At 44.2% G+C, this 25,474-nt stretch overlaps 1 protein-coding gene across 6 annotated transcripts; it reads left to right on the top strand.

Annotated features, from left to right (window-relative positions):
• Positions 1-187: 187 nt before the first annotated feature.
• LOC120696604 (DNA polymerase kappa) lies at positions 188-21,974 on the top strand. Of its 6 annotated transcripts, XM_039979594.1 has the most exons (15): positions 933-1,389; positions 16,715-16,886; positions 17,233-17,406; positions 17,664-17,787; positions 17,885-17,985; positions 18,127-18,213; positions 18,554-18,649; positions 18,948-19,068; positions 19,179-19,307; positions 19,926-20,017; positions 20,125-20,236; positions 20,624-20,994; positions 21,103-21,169; positions 21,239-21,338; positions 21,579-21,974. In XM_039979594.1, the coding sequence occupies exons 1-15, from the start codon at positions 1,337-1,339 to the stop codon at positions 21,742-21,744; spliced, it is 1,965 nt and encodes a 654-aa protein (XP_039835528.1). In that variant the 5' UTR covers positions 933-1,336; the 3' UTR covers positions 21,745-21,974. The 6 variants fall into 6 exon arrangements, with proteins under 6 accessions (XP_039835511.1, XP_039835535.1, XP_039835528.1 ...); XM_039979577.1 differs by lacking the exon at positions 933-1,389 and adding an exon at positions 188-352 and having other exon boundaries at positions 21,103-21,338; XM_039979570.1 differs by having other exon boundaries at positions 939-1,389; positions 19,209-19,307; positions 21,103-21,338.
• The last annotated feature ends 3,500 nt before the right edge of the window (positions 21,975-25,474 follow it).

Raw genomic sequence — 25,474 nt, 5'->3', positions numbered from 1 at the left:
TGGCCAGTTTCACTTTGATCGGCGGGGCCCGCACCATCCGCCGGGGCTGAAACTGAAACGGTAAAAAGAGGAGAGAGCTGCCGCCATGGGCCCGATGGGCAACGAGAACAGCGTGGCTGGACCCAACAGTCGCGGACTCCGGCGCTCCGCCCTCCTCGTTTTAATTTTTAAACGCTCCCCTCCTCTCTCTCTCTCTCTCTCTCTGGCCCCTACTCCCCCCTGCTGATCAGCCACAGCGCATCGCATCTCTACCTCTCTCTCTCTGGCTCCGCGCGCAGAACCCCGCCTCCGCCGCGGCTCCGGCGCCGCATCCGTCTCCAGGAGCAGTCAGTCCCTTCTCCGCGTGGTGGAGGTACGGCGCCGCTCTTCCTCCTCCTCGCCATTCGCTTCAGTTTTTCTCTTGTGCTCTTTCTCTATGGATGGATGGATGCCGTTCTTGATAGATTCCCCCTAGCGGGCAGAGAGAGAGAGAAGGGGGGGGGGGGGGTCTGGAATTGTGATACCTAGGGTTATTTGATTCATCGTCATGCTTGTGTTTTCCCTCGTCGCTGCATTTTGGTTCTATGTGGCGTTTATGATTTTATTTATCGCTGAGTGCCTGGGTCCGCTTTCAGAACGGGCGTTCCCCCTTCCACTTGAAGAGCTTCATGTGGGATGCCATCAACCCAACTCTCGAGTACAACCAATTTGACAACATAAAGATTTGACATCCCGTGACCATTAATAAAAAAGTACGTCAGCTCACCTCTTTGGTCCAACCAATCTCAAAACACGAAAGCGCGTGGCCAGAAAAATCTGGGCCGTCCCGTCAGGCCATCGAACGGCCACGGGAACGAGCAAGCCTCCCGAGCGTCGCGCTGCCCCGTTGCTCGGGCCTTCGGCTGACTTCGTCATCCCGCCGCCTCGCGAGCCCCCGCCATCGCGCCCCTCCACAAGCCGCTCCGCCCGCCGGTCTCCCGCCCTTCGCCTCCCTCCTCGAGCTCCGCCCAACCTGCCTCCGCCTCCGAGCGGGCGACGCTCGCACCTGCGCTCGCCGCTCCAAGAACCAGCCGCCCCGGATCGACGAGATCCAGCCCAGCGACGGGACCTGACATGGGCACTTCATAGCGACCTCTAGCCGCCGCGGCGCGTGTGGTCCAGCACCGACCACTGACAGTGCGAGCAACGACGAAGACGAAGGCGGCGTTAGAGGCCAGCTGGAACTGGAGGATTACACACAGCTACAGAAGGCGACGTCAGCACAAGCGAGGGACAAGTCCAAGCAAGGAGAGGACGACGTCGCCGGTGGTACTGCAGACGACACCGGGTCTTCGTGAACCCGAACCAGGTGCTGCAGATGGCCCCGCCCCTCGCGAGGCCATGCCGGCCGTTCTGCTCTTATACTCCGAGGTAGTATGCAATAGCATGCACTCCACCTGTTTGCTCAAATGCATGTGGGAGATGAAAGTCAGTTTGGCCTAGGAGTAGCATGCTGTAGGATCCACGGATCAAGGATAGACATCTCTTTAGATTATCGCTGGCTGATCCAGTAGGTGCATACTGATCTATCCATGCTAATTCTAAGTGTAGTGAATGGTGATTAGCACATATGTAGTACTCCTATATAGACTGAACATTCTAGTTGAGCAACAGAGTAGGATAAACTGATTCAGTAATACTGATGTTTTCATCATGTGATTAAAATCTTTCATATCGAATAGGAGCAATTCACCATGTGCTTCTGTCTTCCGGAATACATAATTGGATATTGTTTATCAGTATTATCTCTTATTACTTGACAGTGGCAATCTTCAGACGGTACTGTGATACCCACAACGAAATTGTATAAAAATTATTGATGGTTTAGAAAAAATATTCATCTCACTATTATAGGAATTCTAGAATAACTATTTCATACACTAGAAGACAAGCCGTCTTCAATCAAAATTCAGTATTAGATTCTAGGAGAATAATTGCACGAGTACATATACTGTACCATGTCTTGTAATCAACAAAATTTGCGATGTTCAAAAAGAAATAGCATATTACTTTTGCAAAGAAGACAGAACTGGTGGTAAGATGCACACTTCTACTAATACAAAAACAAAAATTCTCTTGCAGTGATGAAACTGCAAATGGGCTACATGTATACCTAGGTACAACTTGAGTTTTTTAAAAAATATTTTTTCTTTTGTGAAGTATAGTACTATGTAGCACCATCCACACGGCCCTTATTTACTGTTTCACAATTTATCTTTTTACACTTTTTTAAAGCAGGATCTTTTTATGTTTTTGAGAATCCACATGTTTAGTGAACTAAGAATTCCTCACAAATTATCTTTTGTTGCTGCTATTTCTGATCGAGTGCAGTTCTCTAACAATTGTTGCAACAAACTAGAGAGATACATGGGACATATTTCAATAAGTACTTTGTGCTTATTTCACAATTTCCTTTCCTGAAAGTGTGGTTACAAAATGCATCTCAATATATCTGTCTTTGAACAGACATTGCCCAGCACGTTAAAGTTCAATTACAATATCGGCGGACATACAACTGAAGTCCCAAATGGTATAATCAAAGTCCCACTTCTGGCCAAGCGCGGCAAGGCCGCGCTACTATTTCTAGCCCGAATTCTAACAGTAAGATGATTTGTTTTCACAAATCTATAAGGCACTCAACTTCTGGATCCTACCAATGCCATCAGCTAATTAGTTATATACTAACAGTGCTGTTCGGCGTTTGAACTCCTACCAAAGGAGGCACATTGTAATATCCGTGTGTCATAGAAAAACTTGAGGCAATATGCAATGATGGCTTCCTTTGGACACTTAAACCTGTCCTCGTTGTATCACGGACGTATTTGGAACCACTTTATTGAATAACTTTCAAATGCCTAATGCAGCTGTACTTACCACAATAGCAATGATGTATGAATGGCAAGATTCTAGTTCTAGTTTGACAACATATCCCGCGACCATTAGTCAAAATATTTTTATTTGAAGTGGAGTTATATAGTATCACTTTAAGAAGCATTTGAAGCCGAGCACAGAACTAAGCAGAGAACATGGTAAAGAGTAGAAGTTGCCCATTTATCAAGAATTATGCTACAAAATTTAAACCTGCGACTTGGTGTCAGAACCACTCGCAGAGCTAGGACAAACCCAACAAATGGAGATGGGAGAGGAGGATCGAGGCTGCACCTCCTGATGGCAGCCGTGCTGAGGGGCGCCTCCTCCGATCCGCCGGCACTATGGCTTAAATTTTGACAAATTTGGCAAATTTTTAATTTAGACATGCAGCAGTCTTATCAGTTTATAAAATGGGGTAGCTTCATAGGATATAACACAACATGATATGATAGACATCTAAATCCACATTTGACAATGTAAGGATATGGGAACATGGCAGCAATTGAACCTGGACTACTTAACAAAAATGCTTTATTCATGCTTACAGTTTACTTCCTTATTTCGGCTCAAATAATGGACCCTTGTACACACAGTTACCTTCTGGACACGGGGAACCAAGAAAAGAATGAAAACGGCATAAGCATGGCCAAGAAACAAAGATATTTGCACCAAGAGTTTCGCCTGAGTAAAAAGCAGAGGACAGCGGAAATATTGTGAGAACCGCCCAATTTGATACTATTTTAAACGAACCGCCGGTCATTATCACCCAGATGAGAGTTAACAAGTGCTTGCCGGAGAGCGTGCCACGTGTTATCCCACATCTAGAGACACGAATAACCGACACGTTATTCATCCAAAATAATATCAAATCCGGTAGTCCCGGTATGTGCTCCAATATACGCCCAGAATCAGCATATGCACATACCGTATACAACCGAATACATCGCCAATAATCCACAAAGAGCAGTTTTACAAAAACAGAGTTCGAAACTTAATATTACAAGTTCAATATAGTTGAGTTTCAAGCTTCACTTACAAGCCTTGGGCTCACGAAAGTCTTATTAAACAGAAACATAAAGTTTATTGCATTTACATGCTCTCACGAAGCTCGATTACGATAAAGACTTACTAAAGTAATGATGCCTTGCTCAAGGACATCATTACAGCCACCACGACCTACTCTTCCCCCGCATTTGGATCAGCGGGGTAGAAGTGGCCGAACACCACTTCCGGCTCACCTGCAACTAGGTTTAGAAAGCAACCTGAGTACAAAAGGTACTCGCAAGACTTACGCGAATACATATACAAGGATCATGCAATGGCTCAAGTAAAAGCTTTAATGTTAAGTAATTATTGCAGAAGCATTAGTCTGTACACTATCACCTATCAGAATTAATTAATATTGCCCAAACCCCCAAATAATTTTAGTTGATTAAGAGAGTAACATAACATTCAATAGATCAATGACAAGACATGAATCCAAAACCAACAATACCGGAACTCTCTAAGAGGAATTCGGCGAACCAAGAGCTTGCTCATATCCGAGAGCGCGGCAATTCGAATTGTTTATAACCTTGCAAGGGTGTACTACTTTATCCACACGACGCGAGGACCATGCGACTCACCCAACCGATCACGCCGGGCAAGGGGGTACTCATGTCAACCGTTCCCAACAAGGCTCGATCATTGAACCTCACACCTAGCTTACGAGTAGAGACTTAGTTCCACCAGGGACATCTCTAAACTTTCCTACACATAGGTCCACCTGGGGACACACTAAGCCTCTCTGCATAGCCCGTAGCCATGTATCTAGGACTGCACATCAATGATCAAGTCAAAGAAGGTAATTGGCTCATCTGTACCATTATATTGGATATGTGGTAGCACGGAAATGTGCTCAAGGCCGATGGCATCCACTCGGTCCTTAATCGATCCAAGCGGACTATGCCCATGTGACTTCATTCTCTAGGCCCTACCATTCCGCTCGAATCTCGATACTACCAAACCCTTACCACTAAACCGAACCAGTGCGATCAAGGGTAACCGGTAAGTGTCATACTCCAAACTATCCTTTTTAGTAAGCGAAAAGATTATTCTAAGCATAGCTCAGCATCTAGTCAAGTTAAGTGAGTGTCTGACTAATATGTGGCAAGGATATGGTTGAACAATTCAAGGAAGGATAGTGCATCAAAGTAGGTACAAGAATGCAATACAACATAATATATATATAACCCAACATTACCCAAGTGAGATAACTAAGCTAGTCAAATTAGATAGGTGCAAGGAATTATGCTTAGTTGCTTGCCTTGGTTAACTTCGGGTTCGACCACGAACGGGACTCCGGGTTTAGGCTCAACGGACTCGGTGGGCTCCACGGGTTCGACCTCCGACGGCTCGGTTACTAAAATACATGAATGCGATGCAAGAATTAAGAATTGAACTAAGCAACAAGCACAAATCATGAAATAATTTGAGCATGCAGAGGACATCACAAAGAACTCATGAAAATTGGATTTGCGGGAAAAATGATTTACCTATAATTAATCATAAATATATTAATTTTTAGCCACTCTAAACAAGGTAAACCAGAAAAGGCATGCAAACTTAACTAAACAAATCCAAGAAAATTATCTTAGATACTAGGCATGAAAACAAAGCTAACAAAACTGGTTTTACTATTTTCTCACTTTCCAGCAAAAAGTTCTATATTAAACCATTTTCAGACAAAGTATAAGAAAACAAGCTAAAACTTTGATAAACAGCATGGAATCATATGAACAAGTTGCACCACTGAAAACTACACCTCACAAGGAGTCTAACAAAATTTAGTTTGAAATTTTTAGAGCAATACTCAAATAAATATGCACTAAACTCATTTTTGCAAGATAAATCTAGAGCAAAGTAACATGCAAAACAATATTTTTCTTGAGTAGATCTAAGCTAGTCTAAAAAACAAGTTTCATAATTTTTGGAGTTATACACGAATTTCTACACATTTTGCAAGATTGCAGATATACTAAACATCACAAAACCCTAGCTAACTCCTAGATCCACCCGGATCCTACACCCGCAGGCGCTGACAGGTGGGGCCCGCTGGCTAGCGGCCCACCAGCCCGAGTCAAGGCCAACCAGGGGCCTTGACCCGCGGCGGGGCGCGGCCACGGCGCGCTGTGGGCGCGGCCACGGTGTCGCGCGCGGCGACGGCGAGCGGCGGCGGTGCAAGCCGGCGCGGCAAGGCGAGGCCGGAGCAGGCCGAGGGAGGTGCGCACGGGGTGGAGGGGATGGCGGCGAGCCTCACCGGCTACTTGGATGGCGGGGAACGGCAGCGGAGGGGCGGCGCGGCGTGACCCAGCGGTGGCGTGCGGAGGAGAGCGGCGGCGGCCCTGTGCAGTGAGGGAGGAGGCCGGGTTAGGGGTGGAATCGAGCGAGGGAAGGGAGGAGATGCTCCCCGCGCAAGGAATCGAGAAGTAGCTCACCGGAGACGGCGAATCGACGGCGAGGAGGGAGCTCGGGGCCGGCGGCAATGGTGGAGGGGAACGACTAGGGTTTGAGAGGGGGAGCCATGGAGGATAAGGCTACGGTGTTGTCGTGGAGGATAAGGGCGAGCGGAGGACGCACGTGGCACGGAAGCCGGGGATGACCGGCGGCGGCGACGCGTGCGTGCGGCGCCGAACAGAACAGGAAGGAGGGAGGGAAGGGGAGACTGACAGGTGGGCCCGGCGTGGGTTTTTTTTATTTCTTTTTTTTTCCTTGGGCCGTGACAACTCTCCCCCCTTAAGAAAATCTCATCCCGAGATTTAAATAGATAGGATGGAAGGGACAAAACTCCAGGTCGATTGAGGCCATATTCACCTAGACAAGATAAACATCTAAGCGATGATGCACAAAGGCAGGGATGATGTGGTGTGAGACATTCCTAGGGTTTTCTTGATGGTGATATTGTACACATATAACAGTATCCAAAAAATAAACTTCATTAAGAAAGTGGGAGTGATTGAGAGAAAACTTACTCATCGGAGAAGAATTCAGGGTATTCTTGACGTAATTGATCTTCACACTCCCAAGTGGCTTCATCTTCGGTTTGATTGCTCCATTGAACCTTTACAAACTTCACCATGTTACGCTTCACCTTTCTTTCATCTCGGTCAAGAATGTCAATTGGGTGTTCTTCGTAGGTAAGACCCGGTTGAAGGTCTAGTGACTCAAGGTCGATGGCGTCAGTTGGAACACGATGACATTTCTTGAATTGAGAGATATGAAAAACATTGTGCACTGCGGAGAGTGATGGAGGAAGTTCCAATTGATAAGCCACGGCTCCAACCTTCTTGATGATCCGAAAGGGTCCCACATAGCGTGGCGCTAATTTTCCTCTTACTTGAAAACGGCGAGTGCCCTTAAATGGAGAAACCTTGTGATAGACATAATCGCCAACTTTAAGGTGAAGTTCTCGGCGACGACGATCAGCATAAGTCTTTTGACGAGATTGAGCAATGCGAAGATTCTCACGAATAATCCTGACTTGCTCCTCGGCATCTTTCACCAAATCTGGACCAAAGAAAGGCTTTTCTCCAGATTCGGACCAATTGATCGGAGTTCTGCACCGTCTTCCATAGAGAGCTTCAAAAGGAGACATTTTGATACTTGCTTGATAACTATTGTTATAGGAGAACTCTGCGAACAGCAAGCAAGTAACCCATTTCTTCTCATATATAAGAGCACAAGCTCGTAGCATGTCTTCTAAGATTTGATTGACTCTCTCAGCTTGACCGTCGGTTTGAGGATGATAAGCAGTACTATAAGTGAGATCAGTTCCCATAGCTTCATGAAGACTTCTCGAAAAATGAGCAACAAACTGAGGACCGCAGTCAGAGACAATTTTCTTAGGAACACCATGAAGACAGACAATGCGAGTGAGATATAACTCCGCATATTGCTTGACATGATACGTAGTCTTTACTGGAAGGAAATGAGCCGATTTTGTCAAACGATCCACGATTACCCATATGGAATCATATCCTTGAGAAGACTTGGGTAATCCAGTGATGAAATCCATTCCAATTTCTTCCCACTTCCATGATGGAATAGGTAAGGGCTGAAGAGTACCAGCTGGTTTGAGATGCTCGGCTTTAACCTTCTGGCAAACATCGCACTCGGCGACATATTGAGCGATTTCTCGCTTCATGCGAGTCCACCAAAACCTTTGCTTGAGATCTTGATACATTTTGGTACTACCCGGATGAATGGAGAATTGAGAACTATGGGCTTCATCAAGAATAATTCGCCTGAGGTTATGATCCTTAGGCTCCACAATTCGATTCCCAAAGAAGAGAAATCCTTGATCATCCGTAGAGAAACACCGAGCTTTGCCCTCCTTCATTAATTCCCGAATTTGAGCCATACCCTTATTCTTCTTTTGGGCTTCTTTAATTTGATCATAAAGGTCGGATTTAACCGTAAGAGTAGCAAGATAACCTTTCTTGACCATAGAAATTCCGAGTTTTCGGAGATCATCACAGAGAGTATGCAAAGGAGGGGCTATGGTCAAGCAATTACATTGAGCCTTCCGGCTTAGTGCATCATCGACAACATTTGCCTTACCAGGATGATAATGCACTTCAAGATCATAATCCTTGATCAGTTCAAGCCATCGACGTTGCCTCATGTTGAGATCAGATTGAGTGAAAATATACTTGAGACTCTTGTGATCAGTATAGATGTTGCAATGATTGCCAAGCAGATAGTGACGCCAAATTTTGAGAGCATGGACAATAGCCGCAAGCTCTAAATCATGGGTAGGATAATTTTCTTCATGTCGCTTGAGTTGTCGAGAAGCATAGGCCACTACTCAATCTTCTTGCATAAGAACACAGCCAAAACCGATGCGGGAAACATCGCAATAAACATCGAAACTCTTGGAAATATCTGGCTGAGCAAGAACTGGAGCAGTAGTGAGGCGATCCTTAAGGGTTTGAAAGGCTGCTTCACAGGCTGGGGACCAATCAAACTTAATCCCATTCTTCAGTAACTCGGTCATAGGCTTCGCAATTTTTGAAAAATTCTCTATGAACCGGCGGTAATATCCCGCAAGTCCAAGAAAACTCCGGATCTCGTGGACATTCTGAGGTTGCTTCCAATCCAGAACATCTTGCACCTTACTAGGATCTACAGCAATACCATCCTTGGAGAGGACATGACCAAGAAAAGATACTTCTTCAAGCTAAAACTCACATTTGCTGAACTTGGCATAAAGACGATGCTCTCTAAGTTTTTGGAGGACGATATGAATATGACGAGCATGATCTTCTTTGGTCTTGGAATAAATGAGAATATCATCAATGAAGATGATCACAAAGACATCGAGTTCCTCCATGAAGATGCTATTCATCAGATACATGAAATAAGCCGGTGCATTGGTGAGGCCGAAGGACATGACAGTGAATTCATAGAGACCATATCTAGTAGAAAAAGCCGTTTCTGGAATATCTTCTTTCCGGATCTTGATTTGATGATAGCCTAATCTTAAATCAATCTTGGAGAAATATCGAGCTCCCGAGAGTTGATCAAATAAGATATCAATCCGAGGAAGAGGATATTTGTTCTTGATAGTGACTTCATTCAACGGACGATAATCAACACAGATCCGTAAACTATCATCTTTCTTCTTCACAAAAAGAGCCGGACATCCCCAAGGAGAGGAGCTCGGACGAATAAAACCCTTATCCAACAAAATCTTGAGTTGTTTCTTCAATTCCTTCAACTCATTGGGAGGCATTCGGTAAGACTGTTTAGAGATAGGAGCAGTCCCGGGCATGAGCTCTATAATGAATTCCACCTCACGATCAGGAGGCATACCCAGTAATTCTTCCGGAAAGACATCCGGATACTCACAAACCACGGGAATATCTTCCAACGCTGTGGCTTTGGTACTCGCCAAGGCATATAAACAAGATTCCACCTTGGCAAGAGACAGAAAAACTCTACTCCCAGAAGGGTGCAAAAGATCAATGGTGCGGGGCCCACATTTGATAACTCCGTCATGCTTACCCAACCAATTCATCCCAAGAATCACATCTAACTCCAGCTTGTCTAGAATGAGAAAATTGGCTCCAAAAGTAACTCCCTCAATGAGAATTGGAACCTCATTAACAAAGTGTCTGGCAATGTTTTCCCCACCCGGTGATTCTATATGGTATGGCACTTGTAGATTTTGCATCTCAAGCTTACTATGCAGTATAAATTTCTTGCTGATGAATGAAAAAGTTGCTCCAGAATCAAAAAGAACCATTGCAGGGTGAGAATTGATTAGGAGCGTACCCATGAGGACTTCGGCATTCTCCGGAATTTCTTCGGCGGTGGTGTAGTTGAGACGGCCACGCTTATGAGCTTGTTGTGGCTTGGCTTCTTGGCGTTGTACTTGAGGTAGAGGGTTATTGGGCCTGGGTGCATTGAAGGCACCACCACGCCTCGGAGAGGGGCAATCCCTAGAGAAATGGCCTGTGCCACCACAATTGTAGCACGGACCCTTTGCGGCAACACCTGGGTTGCTCCAATAGGCATTGACCGGCCTAGGAGCTTGTCCTTGAGGAGGTTGAGGGTGACGCACAATCCACATAGGACGGGAAGGTTGAGCACCCGGTGCCCGAGGTGGAAAAGGAGAAGGCCCCAGACGTGGACGTGAGGAGCTACCGCCCGCCGAGGTAGGAGCGGAACGCTTGTTCTTTGCTTCTAGATTTTTCATTTTATGCTCAGCTCTGATGGCGATATTCACCAAGTCATTGAAGTCTTCAAACTTGGTGGTGGAGAGCTTGTCTTGTAACTCTACGGAGAGCCCATCATACAAGCATTCTTGTTTCTTGGCATCAGTGGCCACTTCTTCAGGTGCATATTGGGAGATGGTGTTGAAGGCATTGACATAGGCCATTACGTCACGACTTCCTTGAGTGAGATTTTGAAATTCTTTCTTCTTGATATCCATGATACCCTTGGGAATATGGAAGGAGCGAAAAGCTGTGCGGAACTCCTCCCATGTGAACCGGTGGTTGGCAGGGTGAGATGCCTTGAAATTCCGCCACCAAGCCCCAGGGGCATCATGAAGTTGGTGAGCAGCAAATAAAACCTTCTCAAATGGCTCACACTCAATAAGACTCAGTTTCTCTTCAATGACATTGAGCCAGAAATCCGCATCAAGAGGATCATTAGAGCCACGAAAGATGGGCGGGTTGGTGCGGAAGAAATCCCCAAACCTGTTCACTTGAGGCTCAGCCCTTGGACCATGATTGCCGACATTGCCCATCTGATTAACTAGGTGTGCCATGAGTTCAGTTTGCCGGGCCAGGACGTCCGCGAGGCTTGGGTGAATGGGAGGATTAGGAAGGGGATCCTCATTGTTGCGATTGTTATTGCCACCCGAACCATTGGCACCATCCCTCTCAGTTCCCGAACGCAACACCATCCTGTTAATAAACAAAACGGTTAGCGGTCAGGAATGAAAAATGGAGAATGATACTCAAAGGCAGGGTGGAAAGATAATGTGTAGATAAAAATCTAACACATAACCAACACTAGAATAACATATCTAAGAGAAAGGGTAGATTTGGCACACTAAAATTAACAAGATCCAACTAGGCAAGATCTTAACAACAACACACTCGATTGATGCAGCACAGAATTGGAGACCAGAAGAGAGAGTATGCATGCATGCGAAATATGAATGCAACATGACGTCTCCTCATGTCGTGAGCACGCTTTAACGTTCTAACACTACTTACGACCCAAAACAACTGCATTGTCCAGCAGCGCTACAACCCTCCTAATAGCGCTCAGGACAATTGGTGATTCCCACATTATCAACCCTGATAAAAGGCTTAAAAGGTTTCCAGCAGATGAAAGGGTTTTCCTACGCTCCCGCTACTCATGAAGACAAGAGGGGTTAAGCACGTCTTAATTAAACGAGTGAAGCAGTAAGAAAGAATTAGCTCTAAGATAAAGGAAGAAAGTTAGCATTTCACCTTAAGTTCAAATTTTTAACCAAAGTAAATCTTAGTGCAAGTAGTCAAATTTTATTTGACTCTCAACCCACTAAGCAAATTTTAGGTTCACTTCATGAAACCTTACCTCTGATACCCGTTGTGAGAACCGCCCAATTTGATACTATTTTAAACGAACCGCCGGTCATTATCACCCAGATGAGAGTTAACACGTGATTGCCGGAGAGCGTGCCACGTGTTATCCCACATCTAGAGACACGAATAACCGACACGTCATTCATCCAAAATAATATCAAATCCGGTAGTCCCGGTATGTGCTCCAACATACGCCCAGAATCAGCATATGCACATACCGTTTACAATCGAATACATCGCCAATAATCCACAAAGATCAGTTTTACAAAAATAGAGTTCGAAACTTAATATTACAAGTTCAATATAGGTGGGTTTCAAGCTTCACTTACAAGCTTTGGGCTCACGAAAGTCTTATTAAACAGAAACATAAAGTTTATTGCATTTACATGCTCTCACGAAGCTCGATTACGATAAAGACTTACTAAAGTAATGATGCTTTGCTCAAGGACATCATTACAGCCACCACGACCTACTCTTCCCCCGCATTTGGATCAACGGGGTAGAAGTGGCCAAACACCACTTCCGGCTTACCTGCAACTAGGTTTAGAAAGCAACCTGAGTACAAAAGGTACTCGCAAGACTTACGCGAATGCATATACAAGGATCATACAATGGCTCAAGTAAAAGCTTTAATATTAAGTAATTATTGCAGAAGCATTAGTCTGTACACTATCACCTATCAGAATTAATTAATATTGCCCAAACCCCCAAATAATTTTAGTTGATTAAGAGAGTAACATAACATTCAATAGATCAATGACAAGACATGAATCCAAAACCAACAATACCAGAACTCTCTAAGAGGAATTCGGCGAACCAAGAGCTTGCTCATATCCGAGAGCGCGGCAATTCGAATTGTTTATAACCTTGCAAGGGTATACTACTTTACCCACACAACGCGAGGACCATGCGACTCATCCAACCGATCACGCCGGGCAAGGGGGTACTCACGTCAACCGTTCCCAACAAGGCTCGATCATTGAACCTCACACCTAGCTTACGAGTAGAGACTTAGTTCCACCAGGGATATCTCTAAACTTTCCTACACATAGGTCCACCTGGGGACACACTAAGCCTCTCTGCATAGCCCGTAGCCATATATCTAGGACTGCACATCAATGATCAAGTCAAAGAAAGTAATTGGCTCATCCGTACCATTATATTGGATATGTGGTAGCACGGAAAGGTGCTCAAGGCCGATGGCATCCACTCGGTCCTTAATCGATCCAAGCGAACTATGCCCATGTGACTTCATTCTCTAGGCCCTACCATTCCGCTCGAATCTCGATACTACCAAACCCTTACCACTAAACCGAACCAGTGCGATCAAGGGTAACCGGTAAGTGTCATACTCCAAACTATCCTTTTTAGTAAGCGAAAAGATTATTCTAAGCATAGCTCAGCATCTAGTCAAGTTAAGTGAGTGTCTGACTAATATGTGGCAAGGATATGGTTGAACAATTCAAGGAAGGATAGTGCATCAAAGTAGGTACAAGAATGCAATACAACATAATATATATATAACCCAACATTACCCAAGTGAGATAACTAAGCTAGTCAAATTAGATAGGTGCAAGGAATTATGCTTAGTTGCTTGCCTTGGTTAACTTCGGGTTCGACCACGAACGGGACTCCGGGTTTAGGCTCAACGGACTCGGTGGGCTCCACGGGTTCGACCTCCGACGGCTCGGTTACTAAAATGCATGAATGCGATGCAAGAATTAAGAATTGAACTAAGCAACAAGCACAAATCATGAAATAATTTGAGCATGCAGAGGACATCACAAAGAACTCATGAAAATTGGTATTGCAGGAAAAGGATTTACCTATAATTAATCATAAATATATTAATTTTTAGCCACTCTAAACAAGGTAAACCAGAAAAGGCATGCAAACTTAACTAAACAAATCCAAGAAAATTATCTTAGATACTAGGCATGAAAACAAAGCTAACAAAACTGGTTTTACTATTTTCTCACTTTCCAGCAAAAAGTTCTATATTAAACCATTTTCAGACAAAGTATAAGAAAACAAGCTAAAACTTTGATAAAAATCAAGGAATCAAGTGAACAAGTTCCACCACTGAAAACTACACCTCACAAGGAGTCTAACAAAATTTAGTTTGAAATTTTTAGAGCAATACTCAAATAAACAAGCACTAAACTCACTTTTGCAAGATAAACCTATAGATAAATCTAGAGCAAAGTAACATGCAAAACAATATTTTTCTTGAGTAGATCTAAGCTAGAGGAATCCAACAAAACAAGTTTCATAATGTTTGGAGTTATACACGAATTTCTACACATTTTGCAAGATTGCAGATATACTAAACATCACAAAACCCTAGCTAACTGCTAGATCCACCCGGATCCCGCACCCGCAGGCGCTGACAGGTGGGGCCCGTTGTCTAGCGGCCCACCAGCCCGAGTCAAGGCCAACCAGGGGCCTTGACCCGCGGCGGGGCGCGGCCACGGCGTCACGCGCGTCGCGCGGTGCATGCGCACGCGTCGCGCGCGGCGACGGCGAGTAGCGGCGGTGCAAGGCGGCGCGGCGAGGCGAGGCCGGAGCAGGCCGAGGGAGGTGCGCACGGGGGTGGAGGGGATGGCGGCGAGCCTCACCGGCTACTTGGATGGCGGGGAACGGCAGCGGAGGGGCGGCGCGGCGTGACCCAGCGGTGGCGGGCGGAGGAGAGCGGCGGCGGCCCTGTGCGGTGAGGGAGGAGGCCGGGTTAGGGGTGGAATCGAGCGAGAGAAGGGAGGAGATGCTCCCCGCGCAAGGAATCGAGAAGTAGCTCACCGGAGACGGCGAATCGACGGCGAGGAGGGAGCTCGGGGCCGGCGGCAATGGTGGAGGGGAACGGCTAGGGTTTGAGAGGGGGAGCCGTGGAGGATAAGGCTACGATGTCGTCGTGGAGGATAAGGGCGAGCGGAGGACGCATGTGGCACGGAAGCCGGGGATGGCCGGCGCGTGGCCCGGGGTTGACCGGCGGCGGCGACTAGTGCGTGCGGCGCCGAACAGAACAGGAAGGAGGGAGGGAAGGGGAGACTGACAGGTGGGCCCGGCGTGGGATTTTTTTTATTTCTTTTTTTTTCCTTGGGCCGTGACAAATATTGCCTCTTTGATCGTGTCTGTGAGCTTCCATGACTGAATTCCTTGTCAAGTGTCAACCAAAGAAAAAATTAGTACACGGGCAGTCAAGAGGATCTGCATCCTTGTGACACACATTCATAAAAATATTTTAATACAAGTAATAGTTAAATATATTTTAAACTCGTATTTGTACACAAAAGTCGAATGGAATAAAGGCCGTATTTAGATTATTTGGCAAAATTATTTTAAAAAAGAATCTTACTATTTTGGAGTACTAAATAAAATCTATTTGTAAAACTTTTTGCACGGATAGATTGTAAATCACGAGATGAATCTAATGAGCCTAATTACTGAAGCATCACGGTTGCAAATCATGGATTAAGTCGGCTCATTAGATTCGTCTCGTGATTTACAGTTCATTCGTGTAAAAAATTTTATAAATAGATTTTATTTAGTACTCCATACATATATTCAAACATTCGATGTGATATTTTTTTAATGTAAAATTTTTCATCTGAAAAGGGCCAAAGTCGGAAAGCGTGATTCATATACATGTCTCTTGAGTGGCAAAAACAAAGGCCCTGCTTAGTTTCCAAAAAAATTTCTACAGTATCCGTCACATCGAATCTTTTGACACATGTATGAAGCATTAAATAAAGTTGAAAAAAATAACTAACTACGCAGTCTAATTGATTAGTATGAGATAATTTTTTTAAATCTAATTAATCTATAATTAAATATTATTTATCAAATAACAACAAAATGTGATATAGTGTCAAAACCCAAACTTTTTTTACCAACCAAACTAGGCCGTAAATGGACATTCTGTTAGCCTGGCAACCGAGTTCCCAGGCGCGTAGCACCTTCTGCGAACCCACCGCGTTCTCCCAGCCCAGGCGCGCGCGCGGAGGGATCCCGGGAGTTACTCGCTCCATCTCTCGCTCGCTCACGCGTCCGCCCCGAACCCCGACCTCGTCGGAGACCGCAGCGATGTCGGCCGCGGCGGGGACGCCAGCGGAAGGCGGAGGGGATCGGCCGTGGCAGTCATACCACACGGCGTACACCAACGCCAAAGCTGGTACGGGCGCACTTTCTCCCTCTGTTTCCTTAATATTGGGGGATTTCGGGGTTTTGGCTCGGCACCCAGCTTGGATCAAACCCTGCGCCATAAATTTTCTCCAGAAGTGCTTTAATGATTGGGCCACTTAGCATTGGATCAGATTGGAACTGATTTTCACTCTGCCATCAGATGAGTCAAGAAGTTAGATGTGTATCTGATACTGTATTAGTCCCATTTGTTTCCTTGAGTTAATGGGGGAAGTTCAATGGAGTGATAAAATTGTAAGAGTGGAACCCTAATCTCACATTTCAAGAGAACAATAATGTTGGCGTTTTCTTCTTTACACAATCTGGAATAAAAATTTTCCACGTTATTAGAGATTACCAATCGGAGTTGAGTGATGTGTTCCCCTTTTGTCCCCAAGATTTTTGTTGACCAGTAGTCAGTAGACTAGTACTTTGTTAATCATGGCCACTATAAGTTTGTAGTGTGTTCTATGTTCTGATGTTTCTTTGAGATTTTTGTAATTATTCTCTTGTGGTGTTGCATTAAGAATGGAGGGAGTTGACAAAGAGAAGGTGCAGAAGGTAATCTATGAAATGAGCAAGGGTTCAAAGTATTTTGAAAATGAGCAGAGGAAGGAGGCATTGACCAAACAAAAGATTGAACATCTCCGTGCACAGTGTGCGACATTGACTGATAATGATTTATCACATTTTCAGAAGGTATAATTTGTAAACCGTGCTTGGCTCTCCTACATTGGTATACAACACTACTAGAATACAACCAAAATACGTTGTTCCTTCAGGTTAATATCAAGTGGTCAATTCATCAATATTTACTTGTGCATCTGTGGTCTGTAGAAATACTCACTTTTGCACGAGTACTTTTATCGTCCTAACCTCGTTTGAGCTATGTTTCATGGGTATAAAGCTATTTGATTCATAGAATCAAACAGACACTGTACTAAGCCAATGTAATCATCCATGTATGTGTGTGGCATATTTTACTAATAGCATTTTATTTTTCCTCTCTTGTGGTTTTACCCCTACTTGACAACATAATTTTCAGGTTGCGGAAAGGAAAATGTTGGAGTTAGAGGCGTCACGGGATCTTTCAAAGATATGGCTTCACACTGACATGGATGCCTTTTATGCTGCTGTCGAGACATTGGAGGATCCATCCTTGAAGGGAAAACCATTGGCAGTTGGTAGCATGTCTATGATAACTACTGCCAGTTATGAGGTGAACATACTACCTTATCATGGAATAAGCACAATCTTTTAATTTAATTACTCTAAATAATGTGTTTCGTTGCTGTATTCGAAGATGATAGCTGAAGTTCTAATATCGATCAAAATTTTCAATGTTGGATTTCCATGTATTATAGAATGTAAACTGGATTGGCCAAAGTGGTGTTAGGTTTTTTATCCTCGTTGATAAAGGTACAAACAGCATTATTTTTTTATCTAATGTATATTTTAATTGATTAACTGATGCAGGCACGAAAGTTTGGAGTTCGTGCAGCAATGCCTGGTTTCATTGGATGTAAACTATGTCCTGGCCTGGTTTTTGTCAGACCAAACTTTGAGAGATACACTCATTATAGTGAGCTGACAAGAAAAGGTTTGTAAAATAATATTCAATTAAATCATTACAAAAGAACTATGATACTCGAAAATGTGATTATAAGAACTGATTACTGAAGTATTGGTGCCCTTAGTTTTCCAGAGTTATGATCCCAGTTTCATCGCAACAAGTCTAGATGAAGCATACCTCAACATAACAAGTGTCTGCATTGAGAGAAGCATTACAGGAGAGGAGGTAACCATGAACATTTCTAACTGTCACAGTGCTCTACTTACTAGGAGCATGTTAATTGAGTTGCTTGTTATGTTTCACATGTCTTGCCAACATTCTTTTACTACAGACAAAGTTTACTTATTACATCATCGGTTTTCTTAGGTTGCTACTGAGCTTAGGGCTGCCATTCACCAGGAAACTGGCCTAACATGCAGTGTAGGGGTTGCCCCAAACCGCATGATTGCAAAGGTCAGAACCTGAAGCTTTTCTTTACTTCTTTCTGGTTTGAATCACTAAAGTGGCACCAGTCTGTTCCTGTTATGTTTAGTCTCTGTCTTTTCTTTATGTCTTTTATCTGCTATCTTGTTGGGTTAACACAAAACTATGTAAGAGCATAATTGGCTCGTACTGGGCTAGTAGGGGTGTTTGTTTTGCATAACCAATATATGTTGCAATTTAAGCTGTTGTTTAGCACGCATGACTGGAGATCTTTTTTTTTTGTTTACTCTTCCTGTTTACTCCTCTTTTAGCAATCTTGTGTTCTTACTCTTCCTGTTTACTCCTTTTGCCTTTTCTATCCCTTTGCTAGGTTTGTTCTGATATTAACAAGCCCAATGGACAGTTTATTTTGCCAAATGATCGAGAAGCTGTATTGACATTTGTATATACATTGCCTATAAGAAAGGTACTTATTTTTCTATATATGATCAAAAGTGTTCCTTTTTGTTCTGTTTTTGTTTTACTGGCCAATTTATTCTTGTTTTCCTCTTCATATTTGATCATTTATTTATTTACTTTGTAAACAAAGATGTATTGTAACCAGTGTAGAGACACTTGATTATAGTTTTTCTATGCATTTATGAACTCACATTTTAATTCTTCGGTTAAGAGGTAATATTGTTCACGTACAGAGGCTGACCTGTTGTTGGAATCTGTGAAAAGGAAAAACAGCTGATTTTCTATCTGAAGATCTTTGTATGCAGATAGGTGGCATAGGTAAGGTGACAGAACAGAAGTTACGTCAGGTTCTTGGAATCAGTACATGTCAGGAGATGCTGCAGAAGGCTGCTTTCTTATGCGCTCTTTTTTCTGAATGCTCAGCTGGTCCGTATGTCAATCACACCTGTTAGACATTCTGTTTCAAGCTTTTAGAAAGCTATATTAATCTATTCAGGCAAGATCTCAGAATTCAAGTTGGAATTCAATGTCTTCAGATTTCTTTCTTTCGGTTGGTCTTGGATTAGGAGGTACAGAAACTCCAAAGCAAAGGCAAAGGAAAAGTATCGGTTGTGAGCGAACTTTCATAGCAACAGATGATTCTTCTTTGCTTTTCGAGAAATTAGGTAAAAACTGTAACTTATTTCTGTAACTAAACAGGCTGATGATTCTATATATCAAATGTTGGCATCTTGCCATTTATAAATATCTTTTGTGCTTAAGCAACTTGGTTTTGTTACAGACAGCTGATTGCTGTATGAGTAATTTCTTCTCTTGCTTACATTTTTTTTGCACTATGCGATCTATCTAAGTACTAGTAATAGCACAATTCATAATGCATTATGGATGTTTTTTGTAGCACCTTCAGAGGTCAGTTTTAACAGTGTTTTTTATTTCCCTAGTGAAGCTTATACTTTTACCGAGTATATTAAGAGAAGAAACGTCAAAGCCTAATCTGTTGTTGCTGCATATCATGCTAATTTATGGAAGTAATAATAAGATTTTTCTTTGTATTATGTGAACAGACCATTTCCTATTATGATATATCTAGGTCCAAGATTTTGTTATGGGTTCTTTAGTGGTATATTCCAGTACCATTTCATGTTCTAAAAAATGATTTTGTGGGAATAATCCTTTTAAAATGCTATAGATGTTATCATGACTTCCATGAGCTACTGCTCCTGATGTGATATGTTGTTAACAATTTTGAATGTATGGCTCGCCACAATGTTATCTATTTTCAGCTAACCTCGCTGAAAACTTAATGGATGATTTGCAAAAGGAGGGTTTGAAAGGAAAGACACTAACACTCAAACTAAAGACTGCAGATTTTGAGGTTTGGTTCTCCCATCCATATTTCGGTTGACTGATTTTCTGTGAAGATAATCAAAGGAGATGATTTCTATTTCACGGATTACTAAATTGATCGATGATCTGAATCAGGTTCGGACGAGAGCAGTAACTACACGAGGCTATATCAACTCCAAGGAAGACATCCTGATCTACGCTACTAAGTTGCTTAAGGCTGAAATGCCTCTTTCTTTGAGATTGATGGGTAAGTTCGTGTGCATCTGAATTATTTTATTCAACCAAGCTAATGATTACCAGTTATGTGGAACTCCTACAAGTTTGACCTCTAACCTCTAATGCTGCTCACATGACAACCATTCCTGCTGGAATAGTATTGTCGTTGGAGCACTTTTTACCATTTTTTTTCTTATCCTCAAGTTTATCTAGTGGCTTTGACAGCTAAAGTATGTGATTATGTCATGGTGCATCTTCATTTACCTTATAAGTTGAACTGCAATGATTTCATCATGTCTTATGTCCATATTTTTATGTTATATATTCTGTTTGGACTATGTTGCATTATTTGCATTTGACATTTGTTTGCTCTTGCTATGGAAGCCAACCTGACAGTTACTCTACTACAAACTATTAGGTTTGCGGATGTCTCAGCTTCATGATGAGAAGGATGATTCATCTACTTCAACACAAAAGACGATAGATATATTTTTTCGCTCATCAAACAGTAATTTAAATGTCAATGGAACAAATGTTCAGAGTATCACTAATATCTCAGGGCAGGATAATGGTCCTATTAGTGTGACAACCGAGGATGGGTACTTGGTACCTGATAGTGGAACTGGTGCGTCCACAGATCAACAGGATTTCTTTGTCCATGATGAGAGCATTTTCATCCCAGAACAAAGGAATTTAGTCAATTACAATAACGAGGCTGTCTTAAGCAATCCGGTTATCGGTGATGGCCTAGGTGGAGCAAAGATAGATGATGTCACTCACACTGCAAAGGTTTGTCTGAATAATTTTTCTATTAATTGGTAGCAAAGAAAAGGGTAGAGTTCTATTTTCGATATCTTCATACATGAATACAGTAAGTTAATCTTACTTTTCATTCAGGTTATGAACTCTGAGAAGCTTGATGATGTTGGCCAGTTTATCAGTCACGAAGCTACAGCTTCATCAGGTAAACCTGGTCAGCAGTTATGGATTGATGGCTACATTTGCTCCATTTGTGGGTTTGAACTACCTCCAGGATTTGAGGAGGAGAGGCAAGAACATTCAGATTTTCACTTCGCTGAATCTCTACAGCAGGAAGAAACAGTTGATAGTAAAAGACCCATTTGCAGCGAAAGGTATTTATGTTTTGACATGGCCTCACAATAAGTTGTTTCCTGCTTCCGTTCCAAGTTACATGGTAGAATTCTTGTACTGGTTGCAGCTACTCTAGGTTCATTATGATTCTGCCTCATCCTTGCGAGACAGTCTTTATGCAATATTAGTATATGGTTAATTAGCTTAATGAACTTTAATTTACGTCCTTGCTTGAACATAAATGGTTGTTTCATAGCTCCGTTGTCTGTCTTTTTTGCAAGGCTGGCTGAAAAACAATGCTCTACTACACCCTCACCCAAGAAAAAGCTGGCTGAAAAACAATGCTCTACTACTACACCCTCACCCAAGAAAAAGCTGAAGTCTTCCAAAGGAGGAAAGCATATTCCAATTGATGCCTTTTTTGCAAAGTGCAAAAAGAACTTGTAAGATAGGATTTGCTGGCGACTTTGTAACAATGGGTGTGCCAGCCAAGTGTTGAACGTGTAACTTTATTCTTCATGAGAGTAATATGTAAATATCAGTTCAGCACTTTGCTCCTGGCTGTGAAAGGGCAGCTCCAAGATCTCCAAAAATTTGAGTCACAGAAGTCACAGTAAAATTAGAGATTTTTTTAATTTTCAAATTTATATGAGTTTGCTACGTTGAGGTCCAAGCAAGCAATGGCGCTTGGGTGGGACCCACGGCTGTGTTCGCTAAGTCCATTTCAGGCACGTGTGTGTAAACAGAACCGATTTTTGTTATATCTGGGATATATTGGAAACGAAATGTTAGAGATTTTCCAGGGAAAATAAAGAAGTATCCGGTCCGGTGCAATCTTAGCCTTGTTTGGTTTGGAGACTCGTTGGCCGGACCCCGGCGCGACCAAAAGCGTGTACCTGTCAGTCTGTTTCATTCCCGGATACCATTAGTACACGTGGTCGGAAGAGGTCAGCTCGCAGACGTAGCCCGGCGAGCAAGAGCGAGGCTCTCCCAACCAGGGTTTTAATTTCCTACCGGACCGGAAGTGAACAGTCCACCTGCACCTTCTAATTTTCCTTCCAAACTCCCGGAAGCTGCTTTGGAAATTCTTCTGGAATCTATTTTCAACAACACTACAGGTGAAGTGGTGATTAACCAAGATGGGCACCGTCAAATACTAGGGACCCCTACTGAGGTGGCTTTGTTGGACTTTGCATTGTTAATAGGTGGAGGCTTTAAAGAAAAGCGGCAGCAAACCAAGGTTGTTAAGGTGGAGGCTTTTTTTTAGAGAAAAGGTTTCCCCACTTTATTCCAAGGGAACAAAGCATTCAGGGTGTTCAGCCTTGTACAGTTTAGGTTTTGCGTATTTTTAAGGGCGCCCGCTACAAGTCTGAACACGAAAGTTTACTAAACAAGCGTTCTAGGAACAGTAGAGTTCTCAGCCATGGCGCTGGAGACTGCTCTCAACACTTCCAACTCTGATGATGGTGGAGCCGATGTTGATGAAGAAGTCGCTTCGGTCCCCAAGCTTCCTGCTATCAGCATCAAAGGCCTCAAGCTTTTCTCTGTTATCTTGTTGATTGCCCGTCGTACTTCTCCTCGCTTCCCGCCTTGCATAAAGGTCTCCAGTTCTTCAATGCTTGAATTGTCTTGTTTAAAACCACTCGCTTGTCCTTCCAAATCTTTCCCTGAAAGCATATTTCATTTCTTAGTTTCCATAAACTCCACATCAAAGCAGCACAAACAGTGTTTAAGACACTATTTTTGTTGTAGCTCACCCACCAACGGGCTACAGATTCAAAGCTAGAGCCAATTTGTATTTCAAATATATTTGACACATGTTTCCAAAGGACACTAGCAATGCAACAATCAAAGAACAGGTGATGTGTTGTCTCAGTGTCGGAGCAGAATAGGCAAGAGAGATCCGCAAGAGACCTTCTTTTGGCTAAGTTCTCGTTAGTGTTTTATTATTAGAAAGCAGCCAAAGGAAAATATGTACCCTAGGAGGCACATACAGATTCCAGATCACAGGTGTGTACACAGGTTGGATTCCTCTAAAACTCACTGTGTTATACATAGACTGGACCGAGAACTTACTGCTATTATCAAAGGACCAAATAATAGCATCACAGTCACCCGAAAAGGTGATGGATTCAGCAATTGCAGTCAAGGCTAACCAGTCTTGCATGAGAGTTTCATTAACTCCCCTCCTAAAGGAGATTTTTAGCTCTACACCATCCCAAATATCAGCCATACAAAGGTTTTTTTGATCACTAATGACATAAAGACCCCAGAATTGGGTGGCCAAGCTACAATTACCAAACCACCAGTCTTCCCAAAATCTCACCGATCTTTCATCTCCTATTTTCCATCTCACCCCCATCTTAGCAGCTTTGCAAGTCCACAACACCCCTTTTCAAAAAGGGGAGGCCCCGATCTCAGGGCAGCATAAGATGTTTGGGTTATTATTGTATTTATAATCAACAATTTTTTTCCAGATCACATTATCACTCAAGTGATATCTATTAATCCAAGAAGCTAGTAAACACAGATTCATATTGCTAATATCAGGAATGCCCCAACCTCCATGATCTGTTTTTTGGGCCAGACTTTGCCAATTTGACAGATGGTATTTACGTTTTCCTTCAGCATCATGCCAAAGAAAGTTGGCCATTTGAGAATTGATACATTCAATAGCCCATTTAGGGAACTTAATCATAGAAAGCAAATATATAGGTATACTAGCTAGACAGGTTTTGTCGGTGTTCTGACCCCGCGGTCTAGCACCAACTAGTGAATATGCTGTGTGTTCCGGTCTCCAGATGGTTGATGCAAGGAGAAACACAATGACACCGGGTGTATCCTGGTTCCGGCCGATGAGGTCATACGTCCAGCAGAGGAGTGTGCACTGTATTACTTGCACCGAAGTGCTCGTAGTAGGGGGTACAAGCTAAGGCGAGAGAGGGAGAGAAGCTCCCAGATCTCAAGGTGTACTGGGAGTGATTGAGGCGAGTGCCAATATCAGTGGAGTGAGTACGTGCGTTCTCGTGGTTGTTCTTCCTTCCGTTCCCCCTCCCCCTTTTATAGGCTCAAGGAGGAAGGGTTACATGCATGGGGGATCAGTGAGGTTGTCTACTTCTTCCCCCTTGGTCCGGGGGAGAACAGTGGGTCTTCCCTGTCGCCGAGCGCTGTGGAGCATGGCGTAAGTCGTGGTCATCGTCCTCGCGAATCCTTCCGCCCATGCCCGGAGTGCGTCCTTGTCCTGTGACGCCAGTCAACGGCGTGGTGATTGCTGTAGAAGTGCACAGAACCCCACGTCGGTTGAGGTGGGGCGTCGAGGGTGCTGAAGACTCCGGTCTTTCCACGGTCAATGGCTGTACTGTGTCCGAGGGTTGCTGCCCACGCCCGCCGAGGGTCCTGTAAAGGGGAAAAGTATACAAGGTGGGCGGCACAGTGGCGGACGGTGACAGGCAAGTCTGCACTGTGCGTCGCAGACCTGCCCCGCGCCGGGAATAGCGGCACAGTGGCAAGTGCAGGTTGAGGAGACGCCGGTCACGTTCGCTGTGTGGCATGGTGGCCGACACTAGCTGATGCCGTCCGACACCGTCTGACACCCGCCCCACACCGCGGAGTAGTTGGCGAGTAAATGCGCCCCGTCCCGTCGGGCTGTTGGGCCGCCTCCTCAGTCTGCCGAGGGGGGCTCGAGCGAGGCGGAGTTTCCCCCGTGCCGAGGGCCCGCGGAGGGCTCGGCTGACGGAGCCTCGAGCGAGTCAGAGATTGCCTGCATGTCGAAGGGCCTCGGCAGGGAGCCCCCGAGCGAGGCGGAGGTCGCTTCGCGGCTGGTGAGGCCTCGGATGGACCGTACCGTGGCGTTGGTCCGTGGGCCAAGCGTGTACTTCGAGATTCTCGTGCCCGAAGAGAATTTGGGCCATATGCTGGGCTGTGTTTTGCGTCATTATTTGGGGGGAGTTTTAGTCCTAGGTTAGGGTGCCCCATACTTATGGTACCCGACAGTAGCCCCCCGAGCCTTTGGCCGAGTTAGGGGACTCGGCCGGAGGGTGTTTTTGCGATTTTACTTCTTGATGTGATCGATCGGCGGAGCGCTCCTGCTGGGCGTGTCTGGGCGCTCGCCTACATGATGTGACGACTTGTCGGTCGGGGTAGTGCGCCTGTAGAAAAAGAACTCCGAGGCGCGTGC

The sequence above is a fragment of the Panicum virgatum genome, chromosome 1K, assembly GCF_016808335.1.
Source record: "Panicum virgatum strain AP13 chromosome 1K, P.virgatum_v5, whole genome shotgun sequence".
Classification (NCBI taxonomy): domain Eukaryota; kingdom Viridiplantae; phylum Streptophyta; class Magnoliopsida; order Poales; family Poaceae; genus Panicum; species Panicum virgatum.
This window is presented reverse-complemented; position numbering and strand designations above follow the sequence as displayed.